Here is a 27,239-nt window from a genome sequence, read left to right as displayed (position 1 = left end):
CTCTCTAATGATCATGCCTTTTCTAATATCATATAATATGCTTCTCAATAAACATAATGAAAAGTGATTTTATATCATGATGGAAGAAAATACGAAATTTGTAAATACCTTTGCAACACCATTTCAAGGTGATTTCACAAAGAGGCTTTAGATGAGCCAAGCAGCTTAAGGTGTCATCTCTCTTTATAGTTGAAAAAAATAAAAACACAACTGTATACGATATGGCAATTAATACAACTCATGGGGTCATGCCCTTAACTGGAGCAGTATAACCTCGGTATAATCCTCTTCAGCACAAACTAGCTTGTAGCTAGTGTGCTGCAGTACATGGGAGATACAGTACATCTCATACACTGTATTGTGGATAATAATTTGCAATTGTCTGTATGTACATTTACACATTTGCACAAACTGGTGTAGGCTCCGATCTATATCTGTTGTAAACAGATGGATACCCTGAAGGAAAAAAAACATAATAGGATGGACTTGAATTGTGACCCCCACAGCAAGTATTTTAAGAAAAGTTTCCATAGCCATAAAGCATGTTTTCCTAGACTTATTCTATTACTGTGACGTGTGTACAACAGGTTACTTTTATGAGCTTAAATAATTTTCATTTATTTAGCGTGTGGACTTTTACTGTTTATTCACTTGAGAGAAATCGGAAGCACGAGCCCCCTCATTCGTAGAACCATAACATTTGGATCTAATCACTTTGAGCTTTGTCAGCGAGAGAATAAACAGTGCATACAAATATCATTATACAGCTAAGCACACATTCCGTGCAGCCACTATTTAGATCTCAAGTGAGGCTCCATGCCTGCGCTATGTTATCCACTTACTGCTACTTTTCCTGACATACTTCGATTTTGAAAATCCATACAAATAAGTGCAAGAAAAGAAAACAACATTATAGCAAAAAGATCTGACATCCTGCTAACATTACACTTCAAACAGAAGAAAGAAAATACACTTACACAGCTGAAAATGCAGCTATGGATAAATATATTTCTGTGTGTCAGGAGTATGCAACATACCAACCAGCAACACTGTCACTTCATCTTTTTTGGATTTGTTCCCTCCCTCCTAGCAGGTTAACTGTCCCCAGAAAATGAGCCTCAGCTCTGCTTCAGAGTCTACAGAGTAGGGACACCAGACAGACAGACAGGCCTTGAATTCAGGCAGAGCCGATAGGCCTGGCAAGTGTGTCCTGTTTGGCATTTAAAACACCTCCGCTCACTCCTATGTCGTGGGAGAAGTGACGGACCTGACAGGCTCAGTCTCTTGGGATCCACTGGGCCTCTTTCCAATCTCCCTGGGTCAGTGCGGGGGTGAGACGCCAGTGTGGAGCTCCTGGCTAGAAACACTAATTATCATTGCTGCCTTGTATTTAGTAGTACTGTGTTCAGCACTAGGTAGCGTGGACCTCCTGGTCACGCTGTCAGATACCTCACAGGACTGGCTCTAATTGTGCAGATTGTAAAGCTATGGGTGTTTAGGTTCAGACGGCCAAAGGCAAACTCTCTGCATGACTGACTTATGGAAATGAACGGGTAAACAAACAAGTGTTTAGTGCCCCTCCCCCGATTTACTGCTGCTGTTGATATTGTTCGTACGGGTTGTCATTAATGCTCCCCTTTTTAATTTGTGTGGAATTTTTTGATTGGTGAATCAGGGAGCGGTCGTGTCACAGATCGTGCACACACTAACACAGCACTGTAGCTCTCTCAGTAACACACAAAGTAATGCCTCTGCCCAAACTCATGATAATTTAATAAATGCCTGAAGGCAGAGTTTGAGGCAGTGGACAAATATAAATATTAATTAACACACTAGGGACCCAAGTAGTGTGTGAAAACTTCTCAGCCTATTGGCTGCTGCCATATTAAAGGAAACTGGTCAGATTTATAATGTGGTTTAGAATATGCATTAGAACTTCAAACATTAACTTCTAAAGTTAACATCTCACTGATATTGAGGGTTTAAGTTGGAAATGAATGTAACTTGCTGCGAGTGCACCAAACTAAAAGATCTGATGGTTCCCTTTGAGAAAGCAATACGTTTTCTGACATACCACATACCGTATGAGTCATTGGCAACTTCATAGAAAAGTACTTCCCAGACTAATTTAATTCTATTAAAGCTGAATAGGGTTACTTGTCAAAGTCTCAGATCTCTAAATAAAGCACTAGATCGATGCAAACTGAATAATGTGGCCATTCGGAGGGTATCAATTGAAATGTTAAGGACATTATGGTAACTAATCACCAGATCTACCATTCTTTCCTCAACCAGAAAATCAAAGTTCTTCTTACTAAAGGCTCTCAGTGATGGGATACTGGCCATCAATAATGTGCCTCTGTGACAGGTTTGAGGACCCTTTGCCGCTCTGCACACCCACACTATCTGACTTCATAGTAAAACCGAGAGAGTGGGCAGTGAGTGACAGGTAGTGGAGAAAGAGGTGGGCTGAATCTTGACATTGCCCATTTCCTTCTACCTCGACAACAATGTATATTAGCCAACAAAACAAATGTCACTTTCTCAGTGTTGTTGCTAACAAAAGTTTCAGAGTTAATATCACTGCATGCTGCTTAGTAAGCAGTATTACATTTAATAGGCTCTGTAAATATTGAAACAGCCATTTAATGATGTGTAGATCAAGACAGAAAAACTGGGATTTTTTTCACACGTTAACTGGACATGGCACACTAATGATTAACTTTATATTTCAAAGCACATAGCAAGTTTTTCTGTCTTTCTCTCTTGCTTACACACACACATACTCATGCATACACATTAGTGTAACACACACTCCATACGCAGCAACAACTTACTGTAAGCCCCAACTTAACAACTCAGGGGGATCAAAGTTTCGATCCCTTATTACAACAGGATATAGCGTTGTCAGTGGCGATAGGCTTAGACATACATTACATTCCTCCAGTGATTGAGCCAGCACTGAACAGGTGTACCAGCGTACATGTTCAGCTTAATTCTTCCACGTGAGAATTAGAAAGTCAGACACACATAAGAAGTTCTCTGATCTCTGGTAAGGAGGGGGCTAAAAGTGCCAGGTAGAGGGAAGACAGATGGGTATGAGTTTTCCAGCCAGCTGTCTATACCGACTTGCTCTGTACCTCACATTTTTGGCAAAGAGGGAGAAGAAGGTTCATGTTTTTTAAAGAATGTCTTATACGCTGAAAGTTATGGCTACAGGTTGGCACGGAGCACTCGTGGTATAAATTGTGTGGTCAGCTCCTCAACCCAAGCAAATCCACTGTGTAGTGACTGAATGATGGAGCTGTGATTACAAATAGTTCTCATCATAGTCAAAATATTATGGAGGGAGATACATTTCAGGGAGGGAAGCTAAGGCCACCGTTGTGTGAGCAAGTAAGCATCGAGAGTAAACGATACAATGGCTTCAAATCAGAAGAAAAAAATTAAATAAATGTTGATTCATAATTGTGCCAATCTCACTTTATGAGCTTGACCTGAACAGTAAAGAATGGAATATAATCATTTGATCCATCAATATTTTTAAATGAAATATTATTAATTTATTTCCAAACAAATAAACCATACAAAGAGAAAGCGATTAGACGTGGTAAATGTCCATAATCCAGGGAAGCCATGATTAAATAAAAAACTACATAGACAATATACTGTATATGCATTTGTGTGACAAATTAGGTTCAATATAATTTAAAATTAGCTGTATTGAAACTTTTATGTTTTGAATGTTTCTGTGTTGCGTCTGATAAAGTAATAAATAGGAAGATATCTGTTCAAGCTGACATTATTTATTAAGGAAGAGTTTTTGGAATCTAGTTCTCTGTTGTTTGAAAGGAAATATAAACAGTCCATTACTGAGTTTTTAATTCCATGTACTGCATGGAAAATGGATAAGGAAATATGCAAAATTATAATTTACTTATGAGCAGTCCATATTTGAGACACATATAGTATCCAGAAAATGTGACTACAAAATACAAATTTTACTTAGAATTCAGCTAAAAACAAATCTTACTAACAAATCTTACTTCAAACTTTACCTTAAGATGTTGTACATAATGTGATCCTTATACATGAGCTAACATAGTACAATATTTTGTATTACCACTGTTTAGTTTCCAAGTGAAATGCTGATTTCTTTTTAAAATAAAAAGTTTGACTTCAGCCCCTGAAGGATTGCCCTCTGTAAATCATAGTGTAACTCTATTAAACACTTTATCTGGGTAATACTGTCTACCATGCAAAATTGCAACTTGTAATGGCGGATAGATTAAATGGAAGCACTCTCACCTAGTGGCAAATTCCACACCAGTAAGCAACAAATGACTTGCCAAGCTTTGGGTGACATTTCTAGGGATTAGCTCATGATGTCAGGGTTGAGGCAGGACCCAGTAGGAGGGACAGTGGCTGAGCATCATAACACCCTCCACCCTCCCAGACGCACAGACACATATAATATATTGTATTTATTTTTACAGCATTTATAGTATACTACTTGCTTCATACTGAGGAAAATAAACAGGGAATGCTAATAAAAACAAACAAAAACAAAACATACATTTAATCAATTAATCCAATAAAGCTAAACAGAAAAGCACTGCACTGGTTTTAAGAGAGAGCAACCTTTTACCTCATTGAACCTGGTATATAGTCAGCGTGGCTGTAAAGCCCCTGCCAGATGCACAAAAATGAACAGATGGTGATGTCAAAACCTTGCTTTTTCAGATGAGCATGCAACCTAAAATGACTTCGAGAGGTTGTCTGTATGCTGACTTCATTTTAAGCCTTGTATGTGGGTGTGTGTGTGTGTCTATATATCCCTGACTGGTTCTCTGTTTTGTAAGGGAATTGAATGCAGATAAGACTTTGCATTTCTTTGTTTTAGCTTTCTATTTTAATTTCTTTCTTCTCCAGTCAAGATCTGACTCGCTCTTGATTGGAATCTAACTCATCTTCTTTTTGATTTTGATATCTTGCCTCAAGTTCAGCAGAATGAAGTGAGAGAGAGAGAGAGAGAGAGAGAGCGCGAACAAATGCAGATGCAAAGTTACACGTTACTGCACAAAATGTGAAGAAAAAGAAAGCCAACTGCTGCTGATGGAGATGTGGTCGGAGAGGCGATGCATAGATAGCACTGGGAGGTTATATGAAGCAGGGAGGAGGGCAGGTCAGGGAGAAAGAGTGGGAAGAGGTGGCAATAGAAAATGAAGAATGCAGTGGATGTACAGATGGATTGGAGAAGAAGACCTATAGGGAGGATGTTGCTGCTTGTCTACAGAATGCTTCAGCTTGGAGCGTTGGCTTGATGGCCGTGACACCAGCTGAGTCAGACTACTGTCAATCAACTTTCATTCCGCTGGAGCTGAGTGACGATGGATGACATTTAAACGTTGACATGTAAATGTGGCTTGTGAACTGCAAATTCCTTCTCCACACCTATAATGTGTAAGCGCTCATCTGTGTCTAAGACAAAGAAACCTTGATCCTCACAGATATTTAGCTCAGTGACGTTTATAACCAAAGTATTGTTATTCTCCTTCATGCAAGTTTAAAAGTCAAGAGCGTTTGCAATATGTACCTCCACCCAGTTGCACAACATAATTTTGCAATCCTTCAAGTGCAATGCATTTAAAGTGTTATATAAAGATCAATAAAGCTACTTAAAGCATAGTTGAGCTGAGTTTTCTCTTAAAGGTTTCATGAAATGAAAAATGCCTTTTTTCTTTGTTTTTACCTTGAGTGTATTGTTCCTCCAAATACCAACATAAATTATGTCTACATGAAACATTGTTCCATATTTTTCAAAAAAACAATCTATCCTTTCCCTTTTCATTGAAATGTCATTTTTTACACTCCGCAGTCAAGTGCATCGATAGAAATTTCACACAAAAAATGTAATCATATTTTGCTGCATTGAAGCCAACCACACTCATCATAAAAAAAACCCTGCAGGTGTTTCTATGACGTTACTGTATTTTAAAGCTCTATATTCACACCAAGATTTGCCTTCAGTGTACGTACAGACAAGCAATTAATACATATTCTTTAACAGGCCATTATATATTGAAATCGCCGGACCTTCTCTCACGCCACTAACAACTACCATCAAACCTGTTGGAAACTCTACCCTTATATTTCCACTGTATTACTGTCCTCGCAGAGAAGCTACAGTAATAGTGTTTGCCACCGTTTCTCTTCTCAAACTTGCTTTATTTTGTCTATGACCCTTTCCCCTTCTATCCCTTGCAGGATCAGTTTGCATTCTACTCTCGGAGTGATTACTTCTCACCCTGTCAGCTCACCTTGACTTCACCCGTCATCCCTCCATCTATTTTCAATGTGCTATTTTCTTTCTCGCCTCTTATTAGTTGTGCCCATCTGAAGTCTCTGATGAGTACCTGTCTTTCTGTCTCCCTCTCTGTCACACACACACACACACACACACACACACACACACATACACACACACACACACACACACACACACACACACACACACACACATACACACACACACACACACACACACACACACACACACACACACACACACACAGACACATCCTTATTATTACCTTAATTTTATTATCCTCAATATTGTCATGAAATCAAAGCTTATTTTTGATGGTGTTCATTGTAGATGTTGTTTTTGCAATAGTCTGTTTCTGCGAGTTTCAATGTATTTGCATTCAGTAATTATGTGTCTATAGTAGTTTTAATTGGTAGTAGCAGAGTCCGCTGCTGATTTCAGATCACACACCTGAGCATTAGGGATTCACAGGAAAATAATGCATTCATATATTGCAGTTTCACTGTTACTGTTCCATCTCTTTACAACCTTTCAGTTACTGCTAACGCAAATGTAATATTTTCTACATTCGTGCTTCACATTAAAAGCGGCAATTAGAGAAGGAGTTGCTCTTATTGTGAAGCAGCCAAAGGAAACACAATGTACTTGTCACTGCGGATAGTGCCATCACAAAGTGTGTGTTATCAAAAATGCGTCAACAATAATAAGGTATTTTTTTCATAATTTTTGCAGTAGTGGAACAAGAAGGAGTAGACAATTTTACTTTATTTTTCTTCTCTTTTCTGTGGCTTTTTGGCTTTGAAAAAAGTTATTTGTTTAACAAAAAAATACTCGAAGCAGTACCGTCCGTTAACAACTGTAAACATGTTGTCCTCTATGATGGTTTAAGTCGCTGTCAGCCTGTCACTAACTAATATGTCACCTTTGTTGACCCTTAATTGTTGATCCCCCTTCAGCTATTCAGTGTCATGTTAAATACTTGAATGCAGCAGTGAGATGCATCATTCGACCAAGCTGTGTCAAAATCAAATCAACAGTCTCAAGTTATTGGGCAAGACACATGGATGAGCAAACACATAATGTTGTGTTTTTTCTTGTGTTAGCAAGTCTTTAGCTCTTAGTGTGGAGAGGCAAGAGTGTATTTGTTGAGTCATCATATATAGTTTGTCACTGTGATTTTTAGTGCCATGAGCATGTTTACAGGAACTGGTTTGTAAATTACATTTATACACTGTTACAGGCTTCAAATGCAACTATAGAAATGGTCAACCTCTGGGAATCGGGAAGACAATGCGGAAGCGCCTTAAACTTGCCATTTCTCCAATATCCAACAGGGAGCGACTACACTGGTTGCAAAAAGAAGTCCGGTTGTATGCAAGTCTTTAAAAAAAAATGACTCAGCTTCTCACTTGATTTATTACATCAGTAAACTGTTTCCTGATGAGTTGATGGTCTCAATCGTTTCAATTCTTCTTTAAAACAGCATTATGTTCATTTGTAAATTATGGTCTCATTAATAGTAAAATAGACGATAAAGCAGTGTATGCTTTAGGGCGGGGCTACCTCGGTGTTGTCTGGTCCTGAGGTTTTTCTATGTTTTCATCTTACAACTTTAACCCTTTCACATTGCGGCGGGCCCGCACACCCTAAGAGGTTAATTGTAACATTTTGGTCATCTAGAAATGTCTTATGCAGTCTTCAGTTATACTTTGCTCCACTCTCTTGTGTAACATCTGGTAGAAAAAAAACAAGAAGGGGATGGCCAAAGCGTACAATTCCTATCTACGGTCTGCACAGGTGTCTATGAAGTATGATGTGGACCAATTAAAGAATGTTCATAAAAACATCCACATATATAATATAATACAGATTACCGAACTAGAATAGGTCTGTCTATAAATATAATTATTCTATCTACATGTTGACAAACGCACTGATTTGATTCACATGTTAACACCCTGTAGTCTCATGTGCAACCACGAAACACACTTTTTTATTTAACTGAGACCTTCCAAACATCTGCTGGAGTTCTCAGAGTCACACTCTGAGTTCTAAATTGGTAAATTTCTGCAATTAACCAGAAGGCATCAGCTTGGATCCTGGTGGATTTTTCCATGAGCTAAACGCCATATGCTTCACTCGGAAATTCACTGTACACACACACACACACATTTACACAAATCTCCCCTTACACTCATGCACACATGTGCATTAAGATTCCATCCCATTTTGAGACGACGCCTGAAAGGATTCATCACGGTGACAACGCCACTTCAACATATTTTTCAGTTCGTCAGAAGTCTCTTTCTTTGCACTTGTTCCTCGCTTCTCCCTAGGTTTCCTCTGGTGTATTGCTCTGAGTCCTGCTCAAAGCACACAGCAGGGGATTAGTCCCTATCACAGCGCTCACTACCCCCAGATCAGTTCACCAGGGTTAAGGTGCAGCTTTCTCTGAAGATACCGTTTTCATTGTGAAAATTCTCACAGTGACATGTGAAAGGAGACCAGTGAGAGTGGAACTTTAATGCTATGATAACCCATTTAGGTTGCTGGCTCAGTATAAATACTCCCGCTCTTGCACACTCTTTGTCTCCCTCTCTCTTTCTGTCCCTTTGAATTTCAAAGCCAGCAGGTTTGTATTGCTGCTTGACATTGCAACAGACAATGATGATGTTTGTCATTTGCCAAAACACCCTGGGAGACGGAGTATTAAACTAATAGCTAATGAGTGGGGTGAAGAAACAGAGATAAATGAAAGATGAATGAAGAAAATCTACATGTGCAAAATATATATATTATACATCTTTAACAAGGGATAGTTCAACATTTTGATAAAAATGCTAATGTCTATGCGTTAGATACAGAGCACGAGTCAAGACAAAGTTAGCCTAGCTTGGCGTAGAGTGGAGGTAGGGAGAGACAGCTTGCCTCGCTCAAAAACACATGTACTGACACCCCTAAAGCGACCTAATTAACACTGTGTGTGTTGTGTTTGTTCAAAGCGTACTCAAACAGAACTGTAAAACAATATGTGGTTCTAGTGGGAGTTACGGTTTGTGCTGTAACCGTAGCTATAATTTATGTATAGGACAGTGAAGTAAAATGTACTTTGTTGGGTTTATTTTGCGTGTTTCTCTTACTGCTTCTCAACATGATGATATCTGTAGGGACTTATGCATTTAACTCTAATTATACTATCCATGTCCGGCACCATGTTGCCCAGCTACACGTCCGAATTTGGGTCAGGTGAGCGAATGACAAAATTAGCTGTGAGACTTCACATGGATGTCCGTCTGAAGGTTCGAACTTAATGTCTCTAATTTCTAACTTTTTAAGTAAAATGGTATTATGCGTTAGGAATAAACATTTGGCAAGGACTTTTTCCCTCACGATTGAAAAATAGATCACAGCTGTACCGTCCCTTTTCCTCTTGCTTGAGATGCTTGTCACACCCGTCAGCAACATTGTCTCCTGTAAAAAGTGTCTTTCCCATCCTGGTTAGAAATATAATTTTTTTGGCAGTGGGCACTAAAAGAGAATAAAATGCGTCAGATTATGTGCCTGCTTCTCTGACAATTGATGTTGTTTCCCATGGCAACAGATTTGCCAGATGTAGATACGTGACGTTGGTTAAACATCGGATTTTTGACTGATAGCAGAAGTGACTGATCATTGTTCACAGATTAGACGGGATTAAGGATGCCAATTTTGTTTGGCATCATATTTTGAGGTGTATATGGTTTAATGGAAAATATCCACTCTTGTTTCAGTCCCTGGTTCAGAAGCATATAAAGGACATAACATTGGAAATGTGTTTCCGGTGTTGTGCCGTCACTAAGCAGAGAAGAGTCTTGAATATTGTTTATTGGGTCTATCTGTGGTAAAATATTAAACGTCACCTGCACCTTATTACGAAGCTAAATATGTTTTAAATGTAACAGCGTCATCTCTGTTATAAATGAAAGGGATAATATACATGAATCTTTTCATCTATTTCTCTGTAAAACAACACATGAACTAATTTCTCAAAATGTTGTAATATTTCTTTAAAACTCAAAATCATATCCATTGCCTGAATGTATGAATGTATCATCAAAAGATTTTCAACATTTTCATCATACCCTGACTATTGTAGCTCCCTCTACACTTGTCTTACCCATCATACAATATTTAAACTAAAGTTAATGTAGCCAATACTTCTGACACGGGCTAAGACAAGTTACCATGTTGCCCCAAACTAAAAACATCACTTCACTGGCTTCCAGGGTAATTTATAAAGCTTTGAATTCTATATGAATGTTAAACAGTTTTTTTAAAGAATTAATAAAGAAATTAAGGGTAGGCCATGTTTCTCCATCAAGGAAGAATATAGATATATATATACTGCATTTGCATTTTCACTTTCTATTATCACTTCTTCACGGCAGTATAATAGCAAACCATCACATGGTATTTAACTAAGAATCATTTCCCACCCTTCTTCATTTGGAATGTCATGTTTTAGCATCTTTTTCATCTACCTCATCGGTACAGAAACAATATATACTATAATTCAACAATTAAAAACAGAGAAAAGGAGGGTACAATAGGACAAATAATTCATATCAAGCATTCAAAGTTTTCATATGGTAATTCAACATTCCCCAACTTACAAATGTAAACACAATGTATGATTATATGACACGCGATATCAGTCCTTGGATTAGAGATAAGGTTATCTCCATATTGTAGGTATAAATAGATGTGAGCTGAATGATTTAAAGAAGAAAAAAAGAAATTTATAAGCTGCAATTGCTAACATTGATGATGACATGCCCTTTGCAGATCTGCAAGCATTTTCCAAGAGGGAATTTACCAGAAAAAGCTCTGCAGGTATATAACACTGCACACCGTTTAACTAAAAAGCCTCGATATAACAGACTGGACTGATCATTTATACGAAAGTTCTCATATGAATATTTTGCAACTTTTCTGTGTCCACATTTCATTACAATAATAATAAAATGCTATGAATTGGGTTTTTACTACGTATGATTTCATGTTTCCTCCCATAGACAATACAGTTGAGTGAATTGTAAGCTTAAAAATGTGTCATTCTGTAAATGTTTTTATTTGTTGTACTTGCTGCTACTGTATATTATTTTTCAATGCCACCCTGTGATAGCCTATGAGCATGCCTCTTGCTCAATACGTGCTGAGATTCTTAGATAAACTCATATTAGACCCCCCTGCTGATCCTTAATAGGGATCAGCGGATATAGTAAGTGGATGAAATAGATATATTATCTCATTAACTGACTATTACCTACTCCCGACCCCCTTAATTGCCAACATCGTGGTATAGGAGTGGGTTTTGGTTAAAAATAGAAAAAGTTAAAGCCTTCATGCTTCTTGTTTGACTTGCCTAAAAATAAATATAAAAACATTGATAATAATTTAGTTGACAGGAGCGAATATTGTTGGTAAAAATAAAATACGCTTATAGGTAATGTTCTGCTGATAACTACAGTATGATTTATGTTTCCTATGTTTCATTGTTATAATGATAGAAACAACAGGTTTGATAATGAGCTATTATTAATACCTACAATATGCTGCCATTTAAACATATTCATACATTTGATATTGAATAATTAGATGATGCCTAGGAGGTCTCTAAAATTCCTAAAATAGAGCTGTTAGCATTAGCAAAAAAAAATATTTGGATAAGATTGAGTTAATTTGTAAGTCTATTGTTTTTCTCAACTATCCCATAGCACAAAGTGAGTGGGCTGTAATGGTAACTTACTGTAATTAGCCAATTAACTTAAAGTATAAATGATTATCATTCCCAACAGTGTAATCCAACAGTCCTCAGATTTCCCCCCTCCCTATTGTGACTTATTATCAGCATAGAAGATGCTCTTCATCGGCCCACCCGTCTGCTCACCCTGGCTGTTGGCACCGACTGCCACGATAATGACTGAGGCTACTCTGAGACGATGTTTACTAGCTGACAGCAGCACCCTGCTCTCTCTGTATGCTCCAGCAAGCATTTCCATTTAGCTCACTTCTGAAGCTCCTGCCTAATTTCTCTTTGGAGACAGAAATCCTTTAAACCCCATTCTATCCTGGGGCAACATATTTACTGAGGGCTGGCTTTCCAATACCTGAGAGAGATTAACACTGCTCCCTGATTTATGAATCCATGCCACCCACCCACAGGCTTGGTCAGGGGCCCGAGCTACTCTACCCTGCAACTTCCTCTTCACACAATGGGATTTAGGTATCAGAAGAAACACACAAACACACACTTCCTCACATGCAGCAGAAGCGGATTTAAGGGGAGTTTAAACTGTGAATATGCATGGATCATCCTTTGGAATTTCGCTTAAGAAAACAGTACACAAATTTGACAAGGGTAAAGCAGCCTCATACTACTGTTGGCAAGTGAAAATGACTCAAAACTAAACTTTAGGATACAAGATATCTACCTGGACATAAACAAACGTAACAAGAAACTCCATACTGATTTATCCTTTTGATATACAGTTGAAACAGGTAGGTCTGTCAGTGCTGCATGGAGATCTGTGACGTCCATCTACTGTTTTTGGCATCGCACCATCTCACTGGCATCACTGGCTGTCTGTGACTAAGGTGGTCGGATGGCTGCCAGACTGAGTGACAGCCTGGTATTTGTTTATCCTGAATAGTCAATTGCTGGGCATCTGTAGTACAGAAAAAACAAGCTGCTGGCACAGAGTTCAGTGTTTCAGCGGACGTGTCTGTTACTCTTTTTCAGCTGAGAGAATGCTTTTAAATTGTCCTGATTTTGGCAATAAAGCATTCATAAAAGACATCATGTCAAGTATTTCTGTGGATAAATACACAACAATAAAATCAGACAGTTATAGTGCTGACAACATCCTTGTGTAACATATGTTTTATGGTTGCAATCAAAACACATGCATGGTAGCCTAAGGATAGTTAAAGATGTGTCTGTGTGGAGGGTCTTAGCAGCAGCACAACCTGTGGCATCGCACTGAACACATGGTGAAGATGTTCGTGTGCTTTTCTCGTGACCTTTTTTTGTTTTTTTCATTACTTTTTTATGACAGTAGATTAAACATATTGTGTTAATGAGACTGCTATTGTCTTACAGTGGCCTATTATGTTGCCGGGATAGTTCTACTTAAATAGAAGTGCATGTGAAATGTACATGCTTAATTGACTGCCCGCCCCCTAATTAGCTGCTTAACAATGGCAGTTTTCACCGCTTTCTGTTGGTGTCTGCTTCCACATTCTTCCCTCATCATCTGCTATCAGTGTAACTCAAACAAGCTATTTGTCAGTTTTCAGAGAGATTTAGACTGTCACACACATTTAGAGTATACTGGATTGTTGTTGAAAATGTATTAGCCATGTGGTAACTGTCGAGCCTGATTTGAATCTCGCTACATATGCCATGTGTCGCTCCGTGTCTGTTAAAACGATTTGTACTAAAGTAAATATTGAATTCAAAGATACAGATACAGATGTCAGTACAAGGCAGAGTTCATTCAGTATTGCTAATGTGTTGATGTGTAAACACTAGCAACAGTAAAGGGATGTACATTATCTCCTGTATGCTTCTTACTACCAACAAGAGGTGGAGGAGCGTTTGTGCCTTGTTTGCTATAGGCATCTAGATTCAACTTTGTTGCAGAAGGATCACATCACGACCACAACCTCATATCCGGATTACTGCAACACTCTCTTGGCTGTGACACTAAGGGGCTTTCTTCTACCCCTGCAGCTCATCCAGAGTGCTGAGGTCTGCTTACTGCCCAACCAAAGTCAAATGTGTCCCATGTCACATTCCAAGAACTGGTCATATGCTGTACAAAGAAGGGTACTGAATTCAGAACTCGAGAGATTGTGGTCAAGAGTGATTGTACAATTCTTCGGCACATGATCCAAGCCCACTTTCTGCACCACCCTGTGCTCTGGACTTTTTATTCTCTCTTCTCTATGGCTTTATTCTCTCTTCTCTATGGCAAAAAGGTCATATCACCAAGCAATTTCAACTCTCCCTCCTTGTTGCCCATTTGTCCGACCGCAGTGGAAACACAACGCCTATTATTTGTATAAACTTCTTAATACAACAATGCAGATCACTGTGCCTTAAAAAGTAACATTAAATGTTATGTTTATATTCAGTGTAACTCATCAAAATGAATGTTGTGTATCCTTGAGGTCTAAGAAACTTGTTGAGTGCATTTCCTTCCTCATAAAACCTTTGCAAAGTTTGTTTAATCTATCCATTCAATATCCATGTATACTAGCTTGGAGTCTTCAGATTCCCTGCCTTTGTTGGTGCTTCACAGCATATATTGGCATTTTATCAACACCTGTAGATTAGTAGAAAAGTGTGAAATCCACCCACTCATAAAAAAAATAGCTCAATAGCACAACTGGTCAAAAACTCCACACGAAACCTTCATGTAAAGAATATGCATACATCTTCCGCCGCTGACAGAAGGAGGTGAAATGGGTACAGAAAAAGCCAAACACAGAAATGGTTATTTCTGTCATAACTCCAAGTTTCTATACTAAGCCCTATAAAAAATGAAGATAAGTCTTATTAGGATAAGACAAGATACGCAGACATATGAATTACAAGACTACAACACAATTTAAATAAGAAATCGAACTACAGCTCACAATACAACTCACATTAAACAAAAAAGAACAGCCATCTTTCCAGCATTGTCCAGGGAATATTCAGTTTTCAGTTTTTCATTTGCTTTAATGGAACCTCACGTAAACACATCTCTCCTGCTCTCCGGCCATTCATTGGAGAGCTGTCAATGAATAAAATATACATGTGGTAGTGGGGGGATACAGCCAAACATTTAAGCCTTTTCATTCTTAAATTTGATATTGCTTGTAGTCAATCAATCTCCACGCTGTGAGTGCTATAGACGCTCTTATGAGCTAGCTGCCTTCCCGTGCCCATTCATGGTTTGTGTACATTACGAAACAATTTTCCCACTGCCATGATTGCAATGGAGGCTCTGCAACTTACTGTATATTTTATGCTAAAGATATAAAATGATGTACCTTGCTGAGAACAAGTTCATGTGCCGTAAGTGTACATTTGCCATAACCTGTTCAGTGACAACTTGAGTCAGTATGGTGGTGCTAATGAATACTAAAAGTACCTCTTGAATTGGAGATCAGGGCATGTCTTGTCACAGTCTGGAGAAAACTACTCGGTACATTTTCTTCACTAAACTAATGGTTTAACTGCTAAGCAAAGTTGTATAGTATACAGTAAATTGCGAGGTGAATCAGTTCCTGTTTTGTGTGGCACACTAATCCAGCATTTCCCCTGACAACAAGCCTGGTGGCACAAAGGTAAATGCAGTGAAGAAGCTGCCAATCTTCTCTGCCACAGAGAGACAATTGGCACGCCAGGGAAATATAGCACCAGACATTTGGCATTAACAATCATAAAAACATGGCATTGTGACAATCTTGCTTGCCTGCAAGCATATTTTCACAATATTGTGTTGAAATAAATAGCTAACACTCTGACAAAATATGGATAGAAAATCATGAAAGCATTATTATCTCGTCCTAATGGCCTGCTATGTGTAAGTGATTAACTCCAGTGTTATTGTGATATTTCACAGTATTTCAAAATTTGGTGAATAATGTGTTGGCCGAGTCAAATTTAGGAGTAATTTGTTTTTTTGATAGGAATATTTGGCAGAGTTGGGCTTTGATAGGATGCTTTGATGTTTCAAACAAAGCAGTGCAGCATGGCATGGAGAAGAATACCTCAACAAGGGGGAGTTATCCATCATCTCCTGTGCATCAATGATTAATGGCTAAAGTGGTTCCATTTTCATGGTAGAGAACATAACAATCTTGCATTTGAGCATTTTGTCCCTCTCCTCCAAGCCCCTTTACTGCTACCCTTTCCCAGTCACATTGTACTATTTCAACAAGCACCTTGTCCACTCACCCTTTCTCCCACACTTCCTGCCCTGTTCCTGTCAGTTGGTCATGTTCCTAAGCATAAATAGTGCAACCAACCATTTTGGTGAACCATGTTCCTGTTAAAATAACTCATCTTCAAACAGATATACAGTTCAACTAGTGCTTGACTACCTGCCCAGACCCCTGCAGCAGAGAAAGAGATGGAAATACTCAAGAAGAGCCTTGACATAACAAGATAATCATTCTGAAACAAAGGTGAAAGCTCCAGCAGTTTGGTCCAATGGAATATTTAACAAATTGCTAAGAAGTCTCAGATCCATCATGACCTCTGCCCTGAAATGTTTTTATCTGCAGTATTACAATGTTACACACTTCCTACTTTAGCTACCGAGTGTAAACACGTGCCATTTAAGAATGCAACCAATGCTGTTAGTTTTATCGAGAGGACACGCATCATATGGGCGACCAGATGAGGCTGAAATGCGCAATATATTTTTAAGACATTCGAAAAATAAAACAACCAGAGCTGTTGTTTTGTTTGGAGAGGAACAATCCTTCTGACATGTCAAGATGATAAACAATGTACCAAGAACACCAGCACATGGCAAAATGAAGAATGGTACATTTAATTTGCCAACTCATGGAATAAATGAAGAAAGACATCAGCAATGTTTCCAATTCATGAATGAATATCCAAAAATCCAAAAACACAGGTGCCAATAAATTATATTAAATGGTGATGCAGTATATTTTTATTTTATTTTGTTAAAATAAATGTGATTCCTTGGGGAACACAGCAAAAAGGGGGCTGCAGGTGCATTTACAGTAAATGATACATGCACAAGAAAAAGATAGATACATACCAACAGAAACGAAACCACATGAATAATAATGTCCCTCCTGTATGTCTAAACTAAATGAGGTATAGAAGGGCAGTGCATTGACTCACCTCTGATTCACCTGAAATGTGATTTAATTATGAATGAGTAGGAGGATTATTTGACCCAGTAGATAAAACAACTAGTATTATTTGCTTGCTGGAACACTGACACTGGTTTCCCAGCTTCCTACAGTTTATCATGAAAGACATTTATTAGTCCGCTTTATGTGCTTTTAATGGAGTGTGAATATGTTGGTTAACCTAACCACATCACTTTACCACTTACATTACCCAATTATATTATTTATATTATATTATATTACATTGTAGCTTTTCATGATCTTTGGGGACTTTGACATTTTATCTGACTTAAAAATGTGTTCTGCACTTACATTTGACATGAATATTTAAGTTTGACAATTGTAGAGAAAGAAATCTAAAATATTATGGGTCTTTTAATTTGACGCTACACACTACAGTGCAACATATTTGCAAAATAGGATCCGGCTGGTTGTTTTCTGTAGTTACAGATATTTCTTTAAATTAGGAAAGTGCTAAATGCATTATTATGTCGCAAATTGAAAAAGCAATTAATTAAATTACTTGTAAAAAAAAAAGTAGGAATGTAACCTTGTAAAATGCTTTGTTAATTGTAGCGTGGATCAATATGATAGTAAAGAACTAAGCAAACCAAAGAAGTGAATCCAGAACTTAATGATACTTGAATATGTAATGTGTTTTCTGTGGCAGTCTACTTCTAATGCTTTTGAGAAGCGCTTGCTTTTTTCTCTGGAGAAGATGGGTGAATGGATTAAATTAATTGCATCATTTTTACATGACAAAAGAGTCTCACTTGACTCAACAGAGTTTTGGTCATGCTTTTTGTTGTTGTTGCTTTAACCCTTTACCGTTGGCATTCTTTGTTCTATGTTTCTCTGTCAGTTAAACCCTTCCTTGTTACCCCTGTCTCTTTTAATCATGTAAAATCTGTCATCTTCCACATTAACATGCATAGTAATAATAATAATAATAATAATAATAATAATAATAATAATAATAATAATAATAATAATCTCCAGTTTAGGCCCAGTGACTAGTACAATCCAAGTAGGCTGTTTATGACATTACTGTAACTGTTAGAACTGACTAGAAACAGCTACATTAGGTTGATTTGGGTTGTTTTTTTTGGCTACCTTGATTCTATAAAACTTTCTACAAAAAAGTGCTTCAGAGTGAGCCAGTTCAGCTACAGGACAACTAGCTCTGCCAATCAAGATATTGCCAGACACTTCAATCACAACTTATTTCTTCCAGATCCCTCCTGTCCTCTTTTCCCACCTGCACAGAGACCATTTCCTGGGATTACAGCCACAAACAGCACACAACTCAGAATGTTTTCTTCTTGTAAACATCATGTCAGCTGTTCATTTAGAGATGAAAATTCTTAATTTCAAGTTCAATATATTACATAGTCTTATTGCTTGATTATCCGTGTTTCTTGTCCTAAATCACATCGCTAATTCATATCAGTGTCAAAACAACAGCATTTGTATAGCTTATGAAATACAAATCCTGACATTTCCTATGTTTTGAAAATCATTTTTGAGGGTCTAAAAACTGTTAAAAGAGATGATGATAAAAAGGCTGTTCTTTCAATGCACCACACTGCTCAATAGCCAATTTATTTAATGGTACATTAGTCAAACTTTCAGTGTGATTAGCATAGAAAAGCAGGTTGAAATAAACAACCATCTTAAAGAAATATGTTATTCACCAAAGGATTCACATAAAGTTTTAAGAACTGATAACACAACATTAGTCGTTGTACTCTAAAGTTAAAAAGTAAGAAGCTGACTTTCTTTGACTAAATGACCCGTCATATACACAATAATATTTTCATACTTTCACATTCAGTATCAAGAAGCTGAGCCTATATATATGTTGCCATGAAGATAATGACATTTTTTTGTTAGGAAGGATTGCATATTTCCAAGACTATTGTCTATGATCTGAAAATAAAGTGCTTGGGAAAAGGGATGTGAAAATGGTCACACACCACTTTCCTGAAATAATTCAAAATAATCTCAAATGTCCTGGGGAAAGCAAACAATCAGGATGCAATCGTTGAGATTTGAAATACACGGCACCCTCATGGCTTTGGGTTTATAACTTACTTTTACAATCAGTAGTGAAAGTCACTGTCCAATGTCTTCAGCACCTCCTGCATGGAAGCATACTTCTCTCTTAAAACAGAATTATATTAATGATTCATTCGTTTTAGCCATTGTGCAGATAGACAAAACTGCTGCCACCAACACTTTGTGTAAAACATCTGGTCATAGTGAGCCAGTTCTGATCTTGAGCAGATCCCTGGCTGATGATCCATCATGTATACAGGGATGTGTTGTCTTTCAAATGCACAGATTAGACATTTTTATGATTTGTTATATTATTTTTATCTAGTTTTTCCAGTACTTCCAAATGTGTAATTTCTTGTTGGTTGGCTTATGTGTTAATTTACATAAGCACATTTTTGAGGGTAAACAGGGGAATAAGATTTGGCTCACTTAGAAATGTAAAAATGCATCCAAAAAAGATTGTTTTAGGAAAATACTCAGAACTGAACATAACTGAGCCCAATTGGCATCGCACAGTAACCTCTTCACTCGTTGTGTTGGCTCTCCCCACTTGTCTCTGAGGACAATTCAGAAATGATTTCAAGATTCTGTTGTTGTTGTATATAAGACTGATTTATTATTTTTTGTTTTGATCCCATTTGACCCGGAGAACTCTCAGGTCATGAGGCATGGGACTCTTGGTTGCTCGAGATTAGAAGCTTGAGGGTTGTTGAAGAATACAAGAAGAAAAACCTTTGTCATTACACTTTGACTTCTGTACACTCAAACGACACTTTCAAATTTCATCTCACATCTCATTTCTATTCGCTCACGACTCTCCGCACGCGTGCGTGCAAGCATTATCATATGCGTGATTGTTCAAGTGATCTTTTTATCTTACTGCCCTATGTTTCTTGTCTGCAATGTTTTTAAATCATTCATATAGCACTTAAGTCAATAAAGGTTGTTTTAAATGTTTTATAAATAAACATGACTTCCCTGTTTATCCTGGGCACTGTCATGTATTACTTCAGCTTCTTTGTAGTCTAGGGACTGTCCTCCAAGCACAACCAATCTGACAGACCTCAACAGCCCAGTAATTAATTGTAATATTATTTTTTTTAGAAATGTATCTGGTGAGAGAATTATGTTTCATCCAAAAATATGCATTCATTTGGTGAATATGTGACTAGGTTGTTTAATTCAGTTATTTCTGTAGAAACTGTCAGGAATAACTTCATGCTATAATTGCAGAGGGACAGGCGGCGGCCCTAGAAGATATTTACTATGACTGTTACTTTCCTGCTTACCGTTTATTTGATTTGTCTTTTAATAATGCGACTAAATAAAGATAAAAGCTTCAATTTCAAACTCCATATTTTAGCGTATGTACTCAGCAAGGCACAAGCTGAAATAAGAGTAAGCTATGATAAAGCAGGAATATTAGAGAGGCTCCTAGGATCTGTTACCTGAAAGCTAAATTAATCTTTTCCATAGCTTGCAAAAAGCAAGATCATTTTCATGGTTTTTCCAAAAAGCTTGCCGTTTGCCGCAGTGGGAGGAAAGGCGCGGTAGAGGGTGTGGCAATGCCAATTTAGCAGCAAACTGCGCTCTCACTGGCAGGAATGATCTCAACCGGTCCACCGCCCGCTTACTCAGAGCAGGTCGAGAGCTCAGCACAGTGCAGCTCAGTGCACGTGTCACTGATCACACAACATTAGATATGTATGATAGAATCACAGAAACCCTTTATATATTTATTTTTGCTCATTTTCCACTTTCATTCTACGTTTGTCAAGCAGCTGGCATGTTATCGCACGGAAAATAGTTTTATTCCAATTATTGCATTAATGCCAGCCAGATAGAAAAAAGGTCTTTGAGTGATTCCTCCTGTAATCCACGACAGTTAGTAGCCTATACTGAAGGACTTTTCTTTACAGTAGTGACTGTCTTTTCAGCATTTGCGGCCTCTAATTGGAGTGATGATGCGTGCTGTCAAGCTACAATAATGCATGACAGACCCACTAGTTAAATTTTGTGAAACGTGTGCTCATGTGCACATTGAATGTGTAGATTTTGGCTAAGTCATTTACACGCTAACTTTATTATTAGTGCAGGCAGACTGACAAATGTTATTCTCGGGGAGGGATATTAAGTGCATCATTTTAGTTTGTGAAGGGGAAGAGGATGTACAACATGTAATGTCAGGATTAGGATTTTTGCCTATACTTTATTAATTTCATCTGGCCGTGATTCCACTTTTCCTAATCTTCTGTTTTCTAAATTTATGCTTTGTATTTCACTTTCTTTTTTTTTATAACTAACAGGGTTTATGGAGAATTTCATACTATTGAAAGTAAGTAATCATTTCAAGTAAATTAATTCATCCTTCTCTTTAGCTCCATGGACAGTGAACATTAAGAAGCTCTTAACAGTCCTGCACTGTGCTCCCGTTTTGGGAATTGTGTGTAAAAAATTAAGAGCTTTGGTAAAAACGCTCTTAGAAAACACTCTTAACCTTTGTAATCAATCAGTATTGTAAAACAGAGTCCTGTAAAGTCTTACACTTCGCAGCAACCACACTTTCTCACATACTACTCATATATTACTGTCAAGTTTATTTCTCTCTTCACAAAAAGTATCATTATGTTGACTGAAACTGCTGTGTCCCAGATTACAATCCATCTGTTATTGTTATTTTCTCCACTCTCATGTTCAACAGATCTTTCCTTGTTTTGTTTTGTTTACATACTTCTAATTTTTCATTGTGGAAAAGCTTTAGGGATATCTTCCAAGTCACAAAGAAATATAAACCATCTCTATTATAAAAAACAAAAAAAACACTGTTAGACATCAAACTTTCACAACTCCCACACTTTGTATGTTTCCTTAGTTCAAATGAAAGCCACAACCTACGCATAAGTCTAACCACTCTCCTGTATTACATAAAGGATAATTAGTAAGTCAACTTTTTTTCAACATAAAACAGATAAGGAGAGATCCAAAGGCAATTTTTTTTTACTCCCAAACACTTTATGAGTTTAAAGTGTGATGCAGTTTATGTTATGGAATCACAGGGGGTTGTTAAGCTAGTAAGTGATTTAGTTTATAATTTAATCAGGAGCTGTATAGTGTGCAGATACTGTCCAGAAAACTACTGATGAGTTGCCACAAATTTGACTTAATTATTAATGTCATTAGTATTATAACTAAGCACACATTGATAACAGTTAATCATTTACATCTCCAAACATAGTAGATATTGTTTGTATAAAAAATCTGACAAGTTAATTATTTCTAATGGATTAGAAATCCTGTTTAGATGTCCCTAAATGCCAACTGTGAAGGTAAGGGTATCATAACTTAGACATCAACTGCCTCAATTTAAGGAAGACTACATATTGATCACTCTCATCGGAAGGCAACTTTAATCCGTCTCCCATGTGAATTCCACTGCTGACTGCAACCAAAGAAGACAAATAAGCACTCTTACAATTAAATGTTTTTCAAAACCCTGTATAAAAATGAGAACTGCAGCCTTATAATAATTTAATAAATCATTCCAATTTTGATTTATTTAAGGGTCTATTGAACAGTCCTAATATGTCAGGAAAAACAAATCAATAGTTATATTATTGTCAAACCTTGAACGAAGCGTTGTGGTACGACCACCCACTGTCAAGGTCCTCATCTAAAATGTTTGTCTTTTCAACAGTGTTAGAAATAGATATTTTACACCTCAACTTCGAACATAATAGTGTCAAATATCATCCAGATACTGTTTGCCTTTGTAAACAGACTGTCTCATATTGTACAGTTAGGGGTTTTCAAGTCTGACAAAGAATTACTCAGAACTAGTTAACACTGAGTTCAGATATTTAAGAGCCCCACCAGCAGGTGACACATCCTTCATACACAAGACATAAAATCATTATCCTGCCAAGCAGCAGGTCAATGATCAAAGACCCCTGTTGTCATTGTTAATAGTTTGCTGACAGGTAAACAATACCAACACAACAGAGTGCCATTGCTTAAGCACAAAAATGATGCCTTGTGTTGGAAAAAGTTAATGTAAGTCCTGTTAAATGCACGAGGGCTTGTGTAGGAGGACATTTATTTAAATTAACTTTAAATTATGCATTTTACAGTTTAAAGGGTCCACATTTGCTTTTGCTCTAGTCTTATATCTCTCTCTGTATGCCATACACCTGTGTATAAGTATCCATTGGTGTATTTTCAATAATAGAGATTAGTCAGAGATACCATTTAGACCATGCTAATAATACGTGTCCCCTTGTTACATCATGTTCAAGAGGCACTAATTGTTTGAACTATTGTTCGACACTAACCTTTGGCAAGGTTTCTACATCTACATATTGTGTTGATGTTATGATATATGTGATTAGAATGTATCCATAGTACATTACAGTATCTAAATTTACTGTAAGTGATTCAAAATGATGTTCATATATATTTAATTTCCACCGGCCGATTCCAATGGAGGTTTATTCCATCTGAAGTGTAACACGGCCTCGATTATGTTTTTTTACAACATAATGACAGCATGATTAATGTTTATTTTGTATGTATATTCTAAATGTCCACTATCAATTTCAAAGATTAATATTAAAGGCAACTGCAAAACATTTATTGGCAATTAATTCATTAGTTTTCTCAAAAATGTATTCTTCTGACAAATAAAGAATGAAATGGGTTTCATAGTTAGTTTGTGGTTTGTTAAAAGTCTTCCATCGATTTAGCCTTGAACAACATTGTCAGACTCACAATGGATAAATAATTTTAAAAAAGCAGCAAAAGCGATGCACCACAACTAAATATTTCGTCTTTTTTATTCCAAGCATTCTTCATTCTTGTCAAAACCTGACGCATACATTACCCATAATGCAACTCGACTGCCGATAATTCGCTCCGAGTTTTGAGGGTGTTATGCTAGAAGCATCTAATGTAGTCTTGAGCCGCTAGCCTCACACCGAGATGAGCAGCTACAGTTCACTTCTAACTCCACACTTCCAGATTTCATTTCATTTTCAAACTTGTAGTCAGCCCAAACCAACAATGACTCAAGTCACTTTAGAAAATGCATCAGATTTCACGCAGCTACTTCTGGAGCCAAAAAAGGCTTTAACAACTTTCTTTTCGTATATGCAGCAGTATTCCTGAACACGTTCCACTTGCCGGGCAACTTTAATGTCAGGAAACTAAACTACTAGTTGGCGTTGACTGGTATCGGTTTCCAGTGTCAAAGACACGGCCATCCATTATAAACTTGTTCCCATGACTTTTTACTGGGAAATAAGAATGTTCCACTACTTCCCACATTAGAAAAAAATAAAACACTGCGAGTGACTGGATTTCAGGTAGCATAACATGCAGATGTGGCATTTTTTTCCCATGCTTGTAAACTTCCTTTGAACCAAATATATGATGGATTTTTAATACAGCCATGCTTGTCAGTTAGCTGTACTACAACCGCACGTGGTTGGGCCATGTGCAGGTCCATTCATTTGTGAAGACTGTGAGTCAGTAGGCCTACACAGACTACATCTGCCAACTGTGAGTACATCTGCTAAGTTAGAGTCTGTATGAAATCATACGCACGCACAGTTTACTCACAGCACTTGTATTTATGTGGTGCTGGCTGCTCCACCCACAGCAGGCAAGCTGGCATCGACCTTGGGGCGATGCGCTTGATCTTCGCACACGCTTCACCTCTTAATGATAAAATGAGAAAACTGGGTCGGAGATGTACATTCCCACCAGAAATAGTGGGAAGTTAACATCTTCAGCTGAGCACCAAGACTTCCAACTGGGAAATCATCTCTAAATAAATCAAATGAGTTTCACAAATAGGTGAGGAGCCTATGGGATGCCCAGGTTTGCTCCTGGGAGGAATGAACAAGTCTGGATGATTAACTGAGAAATGAATGACCTGCTCTTGGATCCACTAGAAACCTACTTGGGCAATCAAATGACTCTGAATTAAATGGTATCTGGTACGTTGAGTTCTTTATAAAGACTGATGTTGTTTTTCATGACTATTTATCATCTCTACTCAAGGAGTTTTAGTCATTCCCTTAAGACAACTCTGAATTAATTTGCTTTAACCCGCACGTAAAGACAAAGCATGTTCAGATTTTGCTGCCTTCCAGACAATCAGCAGAAAATTGGAAAAAAAAAACGTAATCAAAAGAAAAGACACTATCACACAATGTCCAGAGTGAACATTTTGCAGCTGTTAAAAAATGTCTGCAATTGGTGCTTTGAAGTTTGTAAAAGAGAAAAAGAGAGACCGAGAGAGAAATCAAAAGAAACCGACCCTGCATGCGTATTAAAAATAAATGGTTGTCTGCCATGAGATACAGTATATTACAACTCACCAGAGTTGGGATCGGAGTTGCCGTCAGCTTCGGTCCTCTTATCAGGGGAGGCCTGCTCGTAGAAGTCGTCCTGCGCCTGCACCAGAGGGAGAGGTTGTGTGAGGAGGGAGCCACTGCCTACAGGCTCGTGGTCCCCCAGACCGCTGTCACTGCAGCTCTCCTGGGAGCCATCCGGCAGGTGAAACGTGACGCGCCGCTGCGACTAGAACCAAGAGCACAAAACAGAGCCTCTGATGTTAGTGCTCTGCTCTGCCCCCTCAAATTTTTTATCCTTCTCACACTATTATTTTACAGTGAGCTGAGCAAGCTCATGCATGCTGCTTGACACACTGATCAATGCTACAGTGTGAAATAAGCAGCCTAAAGAGATTGTTTGAACGATGTAAAATGTATTAAACATTTACAAGTAGGGAAGGCATTGATGAATAGAAGGGTTCATTTTCAGTTCCAGAAGACTGAGAATGATTGTAGAATAAAAAAGTCTATTTTGACTTGGGCCGCGTTATTGATGGGAAGGGGAGTTAACACAAGGTAAATACAGTCACGTTTCACTGCACAATGACAACCAATAACAGCATGCAAATTAAAGATCACATACTGTTACAACAATTCAGCAAGGTGAAAAGTGCAACATTCGTGAGCCTTTCATAAATGCATAGTGTAATTAATGTCAGGCATAATTAATCAAGGCCATGAAATTTCTGCATATTGATAGCAGCATATTATCATGTTTGTGAGGACTGCTGCAGAGACATTTACAGTCTTATTATTTAGTTTGTTTGCATGTTGGCAAAGTCAAAGTGGCCTGCAGAGGTAACAGAAGTCGCCCCCCCAGGGTGCCCTTCTTTCCACATTCCGCACTCTCACTGACGAGAGGAATTTCTTAAAGTGTTCCTGGGACAAGTCGTATAGCCCTTCTGTTGGAGCTACGCAAGCAAACACACACACACACACGCACGCACAGACACACATACACGCACACACCATCCTTTAAGCCATCCTGATTGAATTTCCAATTGTTAATTCCGAGTGTCTTTTCCCCCCCGCTCTAATGACATTTTCCTCAGGCTTTTTTATAAGTCCAGACACAAGCCTCAAGCTAACCTTTCGTGAGCACAGAGAGGTCCCTGCCACATCCTTGGTGATGACAGACAGAGACGGGTTTTACAGTAATTATTGGCAAAAGCAAAGGTCACCCAATCTGCAGTCTAATGCAAATGACCTCATTATATATCTTAGAACTGCTCCAAAAATGCAACATTCAATTAACCAAAAAGAGGAAAGAAAGAAAAAAGAAAAAAAAATGGAGTGGTGAGGTGGTTAGGGAGAAGGGGGTTGGCCTAGAAGACTTTGGGGGATTCAGATTTAGATGCATGGTGTTTAATTTTCGTGAGGAACGGTTGAATAGATGATGCAGATACACGAACGGACGCATGGACGGACGGACGGACGGACGGACGGATGGACGATGTGGACGGAGAGACAGACAGACAGACAGACAGACAGACAGAGCTCTTAATCTGCAACTCCAGATAAACAAAAACCTGTCA

General features: G+C 37.9%; 1 protein-coding gene across 3 annotated transcripts in view; it reads right to left on the bottom strand.

Annotated features, from left to right (window-relative positions):
- The window catches only part of pcdh9 (protocadherin 9), a 188,428-nt gene that overhangs the window by 32,337 nt on the left and 128,852 nt on the right, over window positions 1-27,239 (bottom strand). For 2 of the 3 annotated variants that reach the window (XM_029457066.1, XM_029457077.1), the window contains one exon: window positions 25,690-25,891. In XM_029457066.1, coding sequence (XP_029312926.1) covers window positions 25,690-25,891 — 202 coding nt within the window. The remainder of the gene's footprint in view (window positions 1-25,689; window positions 25,892-27,239) is intronic. The other variant, XM_029457086.1, reaches the window with a different exon arrangement.

This window comes from Cottoperca gobio, chromosome 3 (genome assembly GCF_900634415.1).
Source record: "Cottoperca gobio chromosome 3, fCotGob3.1, whole genome shotgun sequence".
In the NCBI taxonomy this organism is placed as follows: Eukaryota; Metazoa; Chordata; class Actinopteri; order Perciformes; family Bovichtidae; genus Cottoperca; species Cottoperca gobio.
This window is presented reverse-complemented; position numbering and strand designations above follow the sequence as displayed.